The sequence below is a fragment of the Thunnus albacares genome, chromosome 19, assembly GCF_914725855.1.
Source record: "Thunnus albacares chromosome 19, fThuAlb1.1, whole genome shotgun sequence".
In the NCBI taxonomy this organism is placed as follows: domain Eukaryota; kingdom Metazoa; phylum Chordata; class Actinopteri; order Scombriformes; family Scombridae; genus Thunnus; species Thunnus albacares.
The window spans coordinates 22,407,279-22,421,586 of NC_058124.1; the positions used below are offsets into that span (position 1 = coordinate 22,407,279).

General features: G+C 38.2%; 1 protein-coding gene across 1 annotated transcript in view; it reads left to right on the plus strand.

The window, feature by feature from the left end:
- Window positions 1–14,308, plus strand: part of pkhd1l1.1 (PKHD1 like 1, tandem duplicate 1) — a 49,103-nt gene that overhangs the window by 24,729 nt on the left and 10,066 nt on the right. Inside the window, exons 39-56 of the mRNA XM_044335235.1 lie at window positions 84–332; window positions 1,249–1,398; window positions 1,998–2,172; window positions 3,514–3,670; window positions 3,910–4,066; window positions 4,405–4,614; window positions 5,752–5,881; window positions 7,181–7,422; window positions 7,742–7,878; window positions 8,019–9,048; window positions 9,684–9,875; window positions 10,157–10,308; window positions 10,439–10,598; window positions 11,262–11,433; window positions 11,702–11,790; window positions 12,150–12,298; window positions 13,151–13,280; window positions 14,006–14,124. Of these exons, the coding sequence (XP_044191170.1) occupies window positions 84–332; window positions 1,249–1,398; window positions 1,998–2,172; window positions 3,514–3,670; window positions 3,910–4,066; window positions 4,405–4,614; window positions 5,752–5,881; window positions 7,181–7,422; window positions 7,742–7,878; window positions 8,019–9,048; window positions 9,684–9,875; window positions 10,157–10,308; window positions 10,439–10,598; window positions 11,262–11,433; window positions 11,702–11,790; window positions 12,150–12,298; window positions 13,151–13,280; window positions 14,006–14,124 (3,800 nt within the window). The remainder of the gene's footprint in view (window positions 1–83; window positions 333–1,248; window positions 1,399–1,997; window positions 2,173–3,513; window positions 3,671–3,909; window positions 4,067–4,404; window positions 4,615–5,751; window positions 5,882–7,180; window positions 7,423–7,741; window positions 7,879–8,018; window positions 9,049–9,683; window positions 9,876–10,156; window positions 10,309–10,438; window positions 10,599–11,261; window positions 11,434–11,701; window positions 11,791–12,149; window positions 12,299–13,150; window positions 13,281–14,005; window positions 14,125–14,308) is intronic.

The following is a 14,308-nucleotide window of genomic DNA, read 5'->3' on the forward strand; positions in this document are numbered from 1 at the left end:
TCTGATTCAGTGTCTCATACTCATATTACATCCATCCAGTCGTCTCATTATCTCTTCTTCCTCTCTCTGTTTGTGTCCCACAGGACCGGGCGGTTCAGTCGTCACACTGACAGGTTCAGGATTTGGCACCGACCCGCAGCAGGTCTCCGTCACCATAAACCACGTTCCCTGCAATGTGTCCACAGTCAGCGACGGCCAGGTTCAGTGCACCGCAGGAGACAACCCAGGGGGGGCATACCCAGTCATGCTTCATCACCAGGTCAAAGGTCACGCTCAGTCAGAGGTCATGTTCACCTATGAGCTGACTCTCAGCGGCGTGCAGCCCAACGAGGGTAAGCAGAGAGACAAACTGTTCTACCGCGTCTGCTATGTTTAAAATATTATAGGAAACGTGTTTCCTGGCGTCCCTGAAGCAACTAAAGACCCGATCACATCACTGTTCTTTGCAGACACATTAAATACTCAACACATTTTCAGATCAAGAATGAAAAGTGTTTAACCAGTAATTCATTTTTAAAACATCTGTAGCTACAGCTTGCAAAATGAACTCTAGAAAATCTGAAATCTGAAAAATAATTCAAAATATAAATCTGTTCTGTTTATGAAGGTAAATCTATATTTTTTATATCTTTTACTGTAAAAACTACATGTTAAACTTCTTCTTTTTAAGTTTTCATCTGCATCTGCATCTTCTTTGTGATTATCCCACAGTGATCATTAAAGTTTCACATTACCTTTTGAATTTGCTGTTACATTTTTTCATCCTTTTTTTTAAATTTTTTTGTATTTTTAACCCCCCCCTCCCAAAAACCACACCAAAAATCTAAACATCACTCTCCTTTACAATAACTCTTATTAAGTGCATTTCATAGAGTATCCAATAATAAACACATGGAAAAATATATCAACAAATTTAAAGAAGAAAAAAAAAATAATAATAATAGAGAACAAAACACAAAAATGGTAGTTAAATACAGTTTTTTTCCCAACACACCTTCTGAGCAACTGGTTTAAATTTTTCTTTGAAATCTAAAAGAGACCCCAAACTTTATGAAATATATTGTGAGTTTTCCCAAATTGGAACACAGGATAACATCTCATTGAACCGTATTACTTCCAACAAACTGCAATACACTTACTAGCAGCTGTTATCGCTATTCCTAGAAAAAGTTTTGGTATTATTTGTTAGGGTTGTTTTTGAGTTCAAGGTATCTTGAATTTGTTCTTTCTCTCTAATCTGTGATTCAGGCAGTTTCGGCGGCGGTGCTCTGCTGTCCGTCCAGGGCTCTGGGTTTGACCCGCACACCTCCAACGTGCTGATCTGCGGGGAGGAGTGTGAAGTTCACAGAGAAATGTCGACATCGAGCCGTCTCTACTGCCTGTCCCCATTCAACAACGGTAAGTATGACCAGATTTCAAATAACGGGTGGTTAGTTGGTTATTTTCTGTGAAAAGCAGGTGAAGATTCCAAACTGTGATCGCCAGGTTATATATTTTTGAATTACTTCTTTTTTTTCATTAAATAAATTAAAAACATTATTTTGCTGCCTTCATGATACATATAAGATACATCCCAGAAACCATTTATGTTATTTTATCCATTAGATTACCTTTTTAAGTGCTCCCATCTTTCTAGTAAAGGTCAGCGTTAAAGGGAATAAGATGCTAGCTTTTGTAAGTTTTTCTTTGAGAAGAATGTGTTCCTGCTGGTTTTTGATATTTTTGGTTCCCAACTCATTTTGACAAACCAGTCCTGTCTAAGTTTAACTTTAAATGCTCTAATGGCGACAGACTTTATCTACGAGGAATGTTCTCGGCCTTTCAACGGAGGCGAAAATGACAGACATGTCAGACAAAACAATAACTCATCAAGGATGATGAGACGACTTAGGCTGCTGTGTTATCTCTGAGCACGCATCTTTATTCTTCCTGTCCTTTTGTTGTTGCGTGTGTTTGTCTGTCTGTCTGCGTGTGGTTACGTATGGGTGTCCTTTCAGGCACAGAGTCACAGGTGAGCTGCGTAGTTGCTGTCATTAACCAGCTGGGTGCCGTCAACATATCAAATGGCTTCACCTACAAATCTCAGCTTACGCCGCTGATCACTGAGATTTCTCCACGCAGAGGAGGCACCGCTGGAGGCACCAGGCTCACAATCACCGGCTCTGGTTTCAGGTGCGGTAAAGGAAGATTCACTGCAATGTACACAATGACACAATGGAGAGGCACGCCCAGATTAGGGAACATTAGTTAAGCATTAAGTGCTCAACTTACATAACACAGTTGCATTTGTTTCATGGGACTTCTTTGCTTTGATTGGGTTTAATGAAAAGACGTCGCCTTACTTTTGGCATGCAATGATTTCCAATTTGAAACTATATATAGATATTGATTATTTTATTTAGTGTTTTATATATTTATATATATATATACATATATATTTATATTTATATTTATATCGAACAAGATACAATACAATAATATGCAAGATAATAATATAATATATTATAACTCTTATTATTTTCTTAATGTTGTGTGATGTGATGTGTGTTGTGTGATAATGTAGCAGTTTTAGTTTCACTATGAATGAAAAGCGCAGTACAAATTAAACATATTATTTTATTATAAGTATATTATACTAATGTAATGTAATACTGTTACAGGTCAATATAGCAATTTATTATATTATTATATATTAAATTACTCCCATATTATATTATCTTGAATAAAATTATATTAAATCATAACATGTTGTGTAATTATATGCATATATTCATACTTTACCAGACTATAATGTACAATACTACAGTTTAGTCGCATATGTTATACTGTAATAACTACAGTATACTATTATAATATAATGTAATGTAATTTTGTTATATGATAATATAGCATTAGCAATATAGCCTAATATTGTATCATATAGTATATAGTTATATTATATATACTATATATTGTATATACTTATATATTATAGTATATATTATATTATCCTATTAATTATTCAATTATAACATGGGATTAAACTGTGTTGTGGTGCATTATTGTGCAGAGGTACAGTATATAGGTATTTGAAAGTATCTGGTATATATTACATTACATACATATATAATACGTATATCACTATAAGGTTTATAATATAATATAAACCTTTAGAACATAACACTAATTCTAACACATATATGATAATACTATAATATAGTATAACATAATTTAACATTATATGATATTATATTATGTACATGTATGATACATATTACTGTGTTTACTATTACTATCACTATTACGACTATTATATGATGTATAATATAGACTTTATTTTATAATATGATTTTAGAATATAATACCAATTTAAAGACAATAATAGATGTCATGACAGCACAAATGTATAAGATAAGCTTTTATTTCATTTATTAATCTACCATTCCATCAATCAATCAATCTGTCTATTGATATACAATACTTTATATTTTTTTTCACGCTTTCCCACCTCATGTTCACTTTCTCACCTTACAGCACCGACATGAACGAAGTCAACGTGACAATCGCGGGTTCTGTGTGTGACGTCCAGTCCACCAACAACACACACATCATCTGTGTGACAAACGCTCAGCGGCAGTCTCAAGAGACCAAAGTCCGAGTCAGCATCGGAGACCGAGGCATCGCCAAGATGGTGAGAGAGGATGCTTGTTTGACGTTTAGTAAAGGAAACGTGTTGAGGTTTTAATGTTGGCCAAGTTATCAGGTATGACCAAGGCTGAAGCCTCTTTACTAAAACTGACACCTTCATAGCTCCAGGTGCTGTTTTGTCACTCACAAAAGGGATTCAAAAGGGAATCTTCACACCAACAATATGATCAGACAGATTTCATAGTGTTTGAGGACGTGTTTTCATCTATTATTTCTCTTCAGGACAACGCCGATTTCTTCTACATTGACGTGTGGTCATCCAGATTCACGTGGGGAGGGTTGTCTCCACCCGAGAAGGGCTCGTTTGCCGTCATCACTAAAGGCCAGACCATCCTGCTGGACGTCAGCACCCCTGTGCTGAAAATGCTCGTCATTCAAGGTGCAAAAAAATCCTTTTCTCATGGCTGCTTTTTAATGTTTGTCATAGTTATGAAACATTGTGTATTTATAATGACACAGAAAGGGTTTTTTGGTTTAGCTGTGACTAAAACAAGACATTTTAAGGATTTGAATGTATTTTTTATGTTTTTTTAAGACACATATTTGTATTGATGTAACTGGTGCCAATAGTTTAATATGAATATAAAAATATATATATATATTAATCTTGACAGAGCATCTTACCAAACTACACTTGAGGACCTCACATTAGACAACTTCATACTCTTTTTGTTCCACCTGTATTTAGTCTGTAACTTGCTAGTTCTTTGTGCTCAGGAGGGACTTTGGTGTTTGATGAAGCGGACATTGAGCTGCAGGCAGAAAACATCCTGATCGCAGACGGCGGACGGCTGCAGATCGGCCAGGAGGGGGCGCCGTTCCAACACAAAGCCATCATCACACTTCATGGAAACCTGCGCTCACCAGAACTTCCTGTGTATGGAACCAAAACGCTGGCCGTCAGAGAGGGAGTGCTGGACCTGCATGGTACGAAAACACAACATTGGTGCACACAGAGGATTTACAGTTGGTTGATTTGTAAAGTTGAAAAATGTCACTTCAAATTGAGATTTTTCTTATGATTGTGAAACTTATAGGAATGGTTAAATATTTTGGGAAACATGGTTATTCACATCTTGAGAACATGTTAGATGAGAATTAGATGCTACAGACAGCAGCTGGTTAGCTTAGCTTGGCACTAAAGCCTGAAACAGGTGCCCAAAGGTAATTTGTTTAATCCTTATGTGGTACAATGACATGTCACTGCTCCCAGCTAAGAAATAGTCCAAATCATAACTCCCTTCTAAAACATGAGCTTGTCGTTTGTACACGTAGTATCACATGAGCTTTTTTAAAGAATAAAACATTTTATTATTATTCATATTAAGGAAAAACCTCTGATGATGTACAAATTGTTAACATCAATGCTGCAAATACATCAAATTAACTAAGTACATTTAATCAAAGTACCGAGTACTTCTGTTTTATGCTACTTCATATCTATACTCCAATGCGTTTCAGAGGAAAACATTGTAGTTTTAACTCCACTTCATTTAAGAGAAACCTATAGTATCTAGTTATTTTGCTTTTTTTTAAACATACTGTATGATCACCTGCTTAAACATGATGTATTTTTCAGTGAAGTAAAAGGTCAATTTTCTTATAAAAAATGAAAAAGTCAGTTTTGAAAAAAGTTGTTCTGTAGAAGTAATATTTCAACCTATTGTCAATACAAATCAACTTGTTTCAAGAATTATGGGCCATTCGGGATTATGACTAGTTTTACTTTTGTTACTTAGAATATGTTGCTGATTATACTTGTAGTATGATTTTGACTTGTAATGAAGTATTTTTATATTGGTGTTTTGCTACTTTTATTTACGTGAAGAATCTGAATACAGTCAGTTTACTACATGTTGATCCAAAAAGTTTTGGCATTATGCAACAGAAAACTTAAATAGCTGTGACCCAAATATTCCAAAAAAATTCACACAAGTCATTATGTCACGTAATGGTAAGCTGACAGTGTAATTCGAGTCATGTGCCCTGCAGGGATTTTATCATCAGTGACACCTCACCTGTCCTCCTAAGGTGAAAGTAATTGTTGATAACCTGTCTCTCCAGGTATTCCGGTTCCTGTCCCCTGGACCCGTTTGGCCCAGACTGTGACTAATGGCTCCGTCACACTGATGCTGATGGAGGCGGTGACATGGAAAGCCGGAGATGAGATTGTCATCGCCTCTACCGGCCACAGGTAGAGTGCATGGACACAAACGAGCTCTCGCACACACACACACACATACACACACCTTGAGGCTGAGGTTTAACAGTTTCTCTCATAACAGGGTGTCAAGTTGAAAACCCCTCAAAGAGGAGAAGTCAGGATTATAACTGACATCAAGCAAATCCTGTAAAGTAACCAAATCCTTTAAAGTTGAAATTAATCTCAGCCATTCAGCAGCAGCACAAAAATCCTGCCTGACAGGAAAATGTGGGATAAAATAACTGCATTATTCACATATTTGTCTCCTTTGAGGTATAAAAAAATCTCACTCCAATAAAATGCATATGATCACATAGTTATTCAGCAGCAATGTTAATATTTTCTGTTGCAAGATTTTTTTCTTTTACAAAAGTTACAGGCAAATCGCTCACTGTTGTCATATTTACTATATTTACTGTATTTTAATCTATAAATTGACACTTGAGTGTTCACATGAGAAAGGTGAAGTTTCCTAATTATAAGCCAGTCAAAAAAATCAGAACCATGAGCAGATTATTCAGTATTATATAAAATGAAACTGTTGATACTGTGGGGAAATTAGGTTATTAATAAGAAATATTTACATGATATAGAATACAATCATACATCTAGAATACCATAAGAAACTAAATAAATAAATAAAAATAATATACAACTATTAAAATGATTATTTTTGGGACACTTTGGACTTACTAAATACAGTCAGGAAGATGATTTGTAGTCTGGTGTACAGAAAATAACTGGAAATTTGACAATTGTGCCATTTTGTCTCAGAAAGCCACTTCACAGAGAAAAATGTATATAGAGATAGTATGACTGTGTAAAAAAAGACTAAAAGCATAAGAGAAAATTAACATTGATAAGGGCTATCTGGCTAACATGTTGCACTGTTAACAGCTAATTAACAGGGTTCAGATGTTTGTTTATTCTAATAAAAAGTCCACAGCATGATAACAACAGTCATTTGTTAAACTAACTGTATGTATTTAAACCTTGAGTAGACACATTGTTGTGCAGAAACATTTATTATCTCTGACATTGTTGTGATGGAAAGCAAAGTGATTCAACTGAGCTCTAAAAATCTTTCTATTTATCTTTATTACCTGTAATTTAATTGTTAAGGCAGTTTCATCCATGTCAGAATCTTGTAGGAATAATTACTCATTTTTACCAGTAAGCTTACTGGTTACGAGGTGGACCATATAACGGAAAGCCTGAATTAAACTAACTAAGTAATCTCGCTTTGTGATATTTGGCCGTGATCTTAACTCTTTTATTTCTGTTTTCTAGGCACAGTCAGAGAGAGAACGAGGTGAGGAAGATCGACTCTGTGTCATCTGACGGCAGGACCCTCACCCTGACCGAACCACTCAAGTACACTCACCTCGGGGTGAGCGTCACGCTGCCTGACGGGACGGTGTTTGAGGGCCGAGGAGAGGTGGGTCTCCTCACCAGGAACATCGTGGTTCGAGGATCCCAACACCAAGAATGGAACGACAAGATCGAAGCCTGCCCAGATGGTTTTAACACAGGTACTGTGTCGTTGTGGATGAGCTCTTAGATTACATTAAGTAAAATAAATTCAATCAAATCAAAGTGAATCAAAGTAAAAAGAACAACAACTTGGCATTGAGTAGAACTGTAAGCCTTTCAAATAGAAGAAAAATGTTTAATTTAAATTATTTTACATTATCATTTTCATTTAAGAATAAATGACCCTCATGAAATAACAGCGCACAATTCAACAGAGACTTTGTTACATCGTTGTACTTATTTTGAGACGATAACAACATCATCTATATGGTCATACTGGTTTTTAATATTAATATCTCTCTGTTCTGTGTGCTGCAGGTGAATTCACCACACAAACGTGTTTCCAAGGAAGGTTTGGAGAGGAAGTCGGCAGCGATCAGTTCGGAGGCTGCATCATGTTCCACGCACCTCGGCCAAATGAGAATCTTGCAATCGGCAGACTGGAATATGTTGAGGTACTTGACATGTCTTAACAGGCCACGTTTTAACTTTCAACCTGTTTTTTTCTAAAAGTCCTCGTCCTCACAATCTCTTATTTCTTGCTCCTTGAAATTGAAATGATAAACTTTAAAGTCTTGATGCTTTTGTGCCACAGGTCTTCCACGCTGGACAGGCCTTCAGGCTGGGACGTTATCCCATCCACTGGCATCTGATGGGAGACATCAACTACAAGTCATACGTCAGAGGTTGTGCGATCCATCAGACCTTCAACAGGGCCGTAACCATCCACAACACCCACCGGCTGCTGGTGGAGCACAACGTCATCTACGACATCATGGGCGGGGCCTTCTTCATCGAGGACGGCATTGAGACGGAGAACATCCTGCAGTACAACCTGGCTGTGTTCGTCAAACAAAGCACAAGCCTGCTAAACGACGATGTCACTCCTGCAGCCTACTGGGTCACCAATCCCAACAACATCGTCCGCCACAACGTCGCCGCGGGGGGGACCCACTTCGGTTTCTGGTACCGCATGCACGAGCACCCTGACGGTCCATCCTTCGACCGAAACATCTGCCAGAAGAAGGTTCCCCTCGGTGAGTTTCACAACAACACCGTGCACTCCCAGGGCTGGTTCGGCCTCTGGATCTTCCAAGAGTTTTTCCCAATGAAGGACGGAGGCTGCCGCTCCAGAACCCCCGAGCCTGCTGTCTTCAACTCCCTCACCACCTGGAACTGCGAGAAAGGTGCTGAGTGGGTCAACGTGGGCGCTGTGCAGTTCAACGGCTTCGTCATGGTGAACAACGAGAAAGCCGGCATTGAAGCCAAGCGCATCTTGCAGTGGGCCGTGAGCGGCTTCGGAGAGAACGGAGGGGCGATGGTGTCCAACAGCACCATCGTGGCCCATGTGGACGAACTCGGACTGGGAGACTCCTCCTGCACGCACCGAGGTGTCATCGCGCCACTCGATGATGGCATGAGCGTCGTTAACACCAAGTTCATCAACTTCAACCGCGGCTCCTGCTCAGCCATCGGGGTAGCCTCTATCGATGGGACGTGTGTGGATCGGTGCGGAGGCTGGGCTGTCAGGTTTAGTGGAATCCAGTACTTCGACTCACCCAACAAGGCCGGCTTCAGGTGGGAGCATGAGGTGCAGCTGGTGGACACCGACGGCTCCCTCACAGGTACTCAGTCTTCCGTCTCTTACTGCTAATTTTTTTGATGTATTGCTCCTATTTCTCACTTAATAGTCATAATAATGATCAGTTTGTTATATAAGAGTTGTAAAACCTTCCCACATACATACCTAATCAGTCCCTAAAACCATTAGGTTTATATCAGAAAATTATTCTTATTAAAGTCTGGGATTATATAAGACCAAAACCAACAATTCTGTCTGTCTCTGAGTACTTTCTGTCGTCTGACACTCGTAAGTGTGACGGAAGTTTTTAAAAACAGCTTAAAAATATACAGTTTTATTTTTAAAAAAGGCTCAGTAACTTCCTAAAACAGGTGAGCACTGTAGTTTAAACAATAATCACTCAAACAGGAGGAAATAGCACATTTGTGGGACATTTGGGGACTATTTTCAGCAGTGGATTAATACACACTCGGTGCTCTAGAGAATATTTACAGTAGCAGGATGGTGTATATGGGATTGACTCAATATAAACTACAGGATGTGTTCATGGTAATGAAGGAACATGTCACTCATTCATGAATTTTTAATAGTTTTTAGATGACAGTGGAACTCTATGGCTCTCAGTTTTAGACGTGAGGTTAATACAGCCTACATTGATTATAATTACTTGTTTTCCAGGGAACGTCGACCACAAAGTCGTGCCTATGAGCGCCTTGCTGGACCCTGCGCACTGCACCCAGAGTGCCGAGTGGAGCGTCGGTTTCCCCGGCGCCGTGTGCGACCACACCGTCAACTTCCATCGTTTGTCATTCAACAACCCCACACCCGCCTCTCTGAAGGCCAAGGATGTCATCATGACCAACGAACATGGTATTTAAAACACACAGACTTGCTACTTTCAAATGTCATGTTTGTTGTTGAAGAAGAAGGAACTAATCTGGAACCTTTATTGACCTCTACTGGTGATTAATGGGAATTGAAGTAGAGTTCTGCCATTAAAGGATAGGTTCACCAGTTTTCAGTATTCTGTTTACATTTTTTAATCACTTAAAACTGCCACATTGATGGAAATATATAAATGTCTTTGCTGTAATATAAGACTGTCTGACTGTGTGTTTTCATTGTTGAATGAAAAAAATACACTATTACAGGCACCACTGTGATTCCCTATTTGAAGAAGAGAATGACTCATAAGCTTGGCTGGATGGTTATGCTGGTTTCTGGAAAAACTTACAACTGGTACTTCAACGACATGGACCATCTCACAAACATCACTTATAACGCAAAGTTCTTCGGCTTCAAGGTACATTTACAGTAGATATTTTCTCTCAATAGTCGTATAAGCAAATTATCTAATCGTCAATCAAATTTCAGGCGGGCTTTCTGCCTGTTTGCACACTGATGTTTCTACTTGTGCTTTTTCCCTCATACAGTCAGATCAATACATGATCATGAACCACAACTTCACCCAGAGTCCCGACAGGTTCCGTATAGTCGACGAGAGGAACGGCTCATCGACGCCGCTAAGCTTCAGCGATAACGACAACGGAGACTGGTACTTCGACGACAACTCCAACAACCTCTACTACATCGGTTAGACGCGCTTTATTATGGATCCATTGATTGTAGTGATCATTTTGATAATGGATTAATCGTTTAAGTCATTTATAATATAAGGGAAAAATGTCAGCTAGTCACTGATTTTAGCTTCTCACATGTGAGTGTTTTTCTTGTTTTTTATATAAATGTATATTCAAGTTTAGTATCTTATAACCTATAATATTAATAAATAAATTATTAACAATATTAAATAATCACTTTTTTAAAGCTACACTTAATGATTTCAGTAGCCAGTGGATACAGAAAACTTTACGATTGGTTATTTGTTGACAAATTTAGCATTTTTTTTCTGTGGACCATAAAAAAAATAGGTTATGTAGGTTATAAAAAAAGGTCATATAGTACACATTGTGTATTACGGAATACTGTTAAATCACAGTATTAACACACTTAAATCTGCTTTATTATCACCATTATTTTTAGTACCAGAGTCATTTTGTTAGTCTGTCTCTGTAACTTAAATCTTTTTGTGCTTTAGTGATAGTTTGCCTCATTCAGATCACTAATTGGAGTTCATAGTTTGTCCTCCAGATTATTTATCATTAAATCACACTAAAATATCAAAATGTTTAGAAACATTCAATGATTCAGTGATTTGTGCGTCTTCATTCACTCGACATTGTTGTGTTCCTACAGTGTCTGGGAAAACCAGCCAGCGCGAGCGTCGCAACAGCGTTGACCGCTCCATGGTCGACGTTGGCGTGAACTTAAGGGTCTACCGCTGCTTCTATCCCGACTGCATCCCACCAACGCCACCACCTCCAGCCACGCTCGCCCCCTTACCCACCGGCCGACCAGAGGACTTCATGTATGTTTCCCCTCTCTGCAACATTTCATTCATGAGCAGGAAACACATTTAAACTCATTAGCTACAGTGAGACATCACAAAACTTTATTTATAAATTTTATCGCTTTAAAGCAAACATACTGAAAACTCATCAAAACCTTTTGCAATATCAGAAGTTATCATCAAATTGGGAGCAATTGTTGCATTAAAAGCAAACACTGTTGATATAAAGTGGTTATTATGTTGACTCTGGTTTGGTCTTTCTAATGCTGTGTGTTTTTTTCTCCAGTCGCTGGTCCAGTGATGCTTTCTGGAAAAGTTCAGCTGAGAATAACTTCACTGTACCAGCAGAGGGCACTGATGTGGTCATCCCATCAGGTAACATCTGGAATAAAAACCCCTAAAAATCTTGACTGAGTTAAAGGAGAGGACATCTGCTGGGGAAATCTTCATCATGTGGACAGTTTTGCTTTTTTTTGTCCATCTCAGTTGTTGCATGTCGATTTACAAATGATATCATGATTTCCTTCACCATAAGATGACTTTTAGACAGTCTTAAGCTTGTCTGGTGAAACAGTTTGATAATAAAAAAGATTTGTATATTTTAAGCACCAATTACTGGAAATTCATTCAAGACTTTTGAAATTTAAAAGAAATTCATAATAACAACCAAAAAGTCAGTTTCAAATAGTAATGAACCTTTAATACAATACCTTTGTATCTGCGTTGGCCCTCAGGAAAGTGGGTCGTTTTGGACAGCGACATTCCTCCCCTCAACAAGCTGACGGTCCTGGGAGTTCTCGAGATCCCCGACTCCAGCAGACAGGCTCGCTCTACACCCGAGAACAGGACCGTTGTGATCGATGCTGTTTACATCTCCATCCAGGTCAGTGTTCAGTTATCTTTCTGGTTCACATGTTTATCTACTTTATCGCTTCACATCAGTCCAGTGATTATTCATGTGTCCCTCTATCAGTTAAATTTATTTATGGGCAATTCCTGGAGGATAGATAGAAGGGAAGGGAGGCGAGAAAACAGTCGTGTCTGTTTGCTGGTAATTTATTTACCAAATTTTGAGATGTTTTGCCTTACAATTCTTGTATTTTTTTAGTAGAGTGAATGGTTCTGTACTTAACTGGTAACTGTAACTTATTTTATTTCAGGCTAACTTCTGCACATGTGCCCTTATTTTTTTTTTTTTTTCTTTTGTTTGATGTTGATGTTGCTGCAGCCCCCTCAATCCAAGACTATTTTCTCCTGCAGGAGACAGTAAAAATAACCTTGACCTTGATTTGAGATTGTTTCAATTTGGCAAACCAGCTTTCATGTCAATAAATGTTAGTTTAGTGTCTCTCACTGCTGGACATAAAACAACAATGAACCTATAATCAGTTCCTGAAGGTGTTTTCTATAAACAACCAGCGGGTGGAGCTGTAGGCGTATTTTCGGAGGGAGGGGAGATTGTTTCACACAAGGAGTGATGCCTTTCATGTCTCAGCAGCAGCAATAGATGTGTTTGTGAAGTATAAATAAGGAGATAATGTATTATTAAGATTTAGGCATTTTGTATGAGCAACAACAGTTAACCATGATTGAACAGGCAAAGAGAAAAGTGCAGCTATAGAAACTACCGTGAATCAAAATGAAGATGAGATCACAGTACGACACAAACTGTATGAGTCACAGTCTGAGTTTGTGATGTTCAGTGAAGTGATGTTCATGTCTCATCGTGTTTCAGGGCGGCAGGATGATGGCAGGACGGGCTGACGAGCCATTCAGAGGTCAGCTGCACATCAAACTGAGAGGGAACCACCGCACTCCTGACTGGCCTCTGCCTAACGGGCCCAACCAGGGATCCAAAGTCCTGGGTAAGAAGACTGTGTCAGGTTTAAGATCTGACGGTCGCTGTTAACAGCAAATGTTTGTCGGGGAGATAAATGAGAAACATTTTGTTGTTTCAACAACATTCTGAACACAAAATATATAACTGATATAAAGACATTTACTATTCTAACAGAAACTATAATGCAATTTTGCAGTGTATGTAATGTAGAGCTGCAATGATCAATCGATCGACAGAAAATTAATCCGTAACAATTTTGATAATTGAATAATCATTTTAGTAATTTTTTAAGGAAAAATGCAGAATATTTGCTGGTTTTAGCTTCTCAAACATCACATCACATCACACATCATAATAAACTGAATATCTTTGAGTTTTGCACTGTTGATCAGACAAAACAAAACAAATATTTAATATATTTTCAAATTACATCATATTTAAGTCAGAATATTATAATAGTATATTATAAATCAATCAATGATTGAAGAAAATCTATATTTTAATTATACCCTTTTCAGATTTTGTGATGGTTTATTAAAATGTTATAACTGTGCTACACTCAGAAGATGTTTGAATTCTTAATTCACAGTTTTGATTGTACAGTCCACCATGCTGGGATTGACAGGCGTTGTCTTTGCTGACAAAGACATAATATTATTAAGTGACACCGTAAAATGAATCATCCCAGCCCAGACGGATGTGAGGTGACACATAGTTGAGCACTAAGTCTGTTTTTCTATTGTCCAACAGGTGTGTTTGGTACGCTGGAGCTCTACGGACAACCTCACAACGTTTACCACACCAAACTAGCTGCTACAGCTGACGCCGGCTCCAACAGCCTGAGATTGACACAGTCCGTCGACTGGAAGGTCTCTGTGGTTTTATTTTATTTACTTTGAACACAGTATTTTGTGTTAAATGTAAAGATCTTAAAAGCAGAAATATTCATATCTAAGTGTACATTTGAGTTATGAAGACTGTACTAAATCTAAACACTGCTACAGCTTCTCTGAATATGAATGTTTAATACCAGTATAACCAGTAACAGCCAGT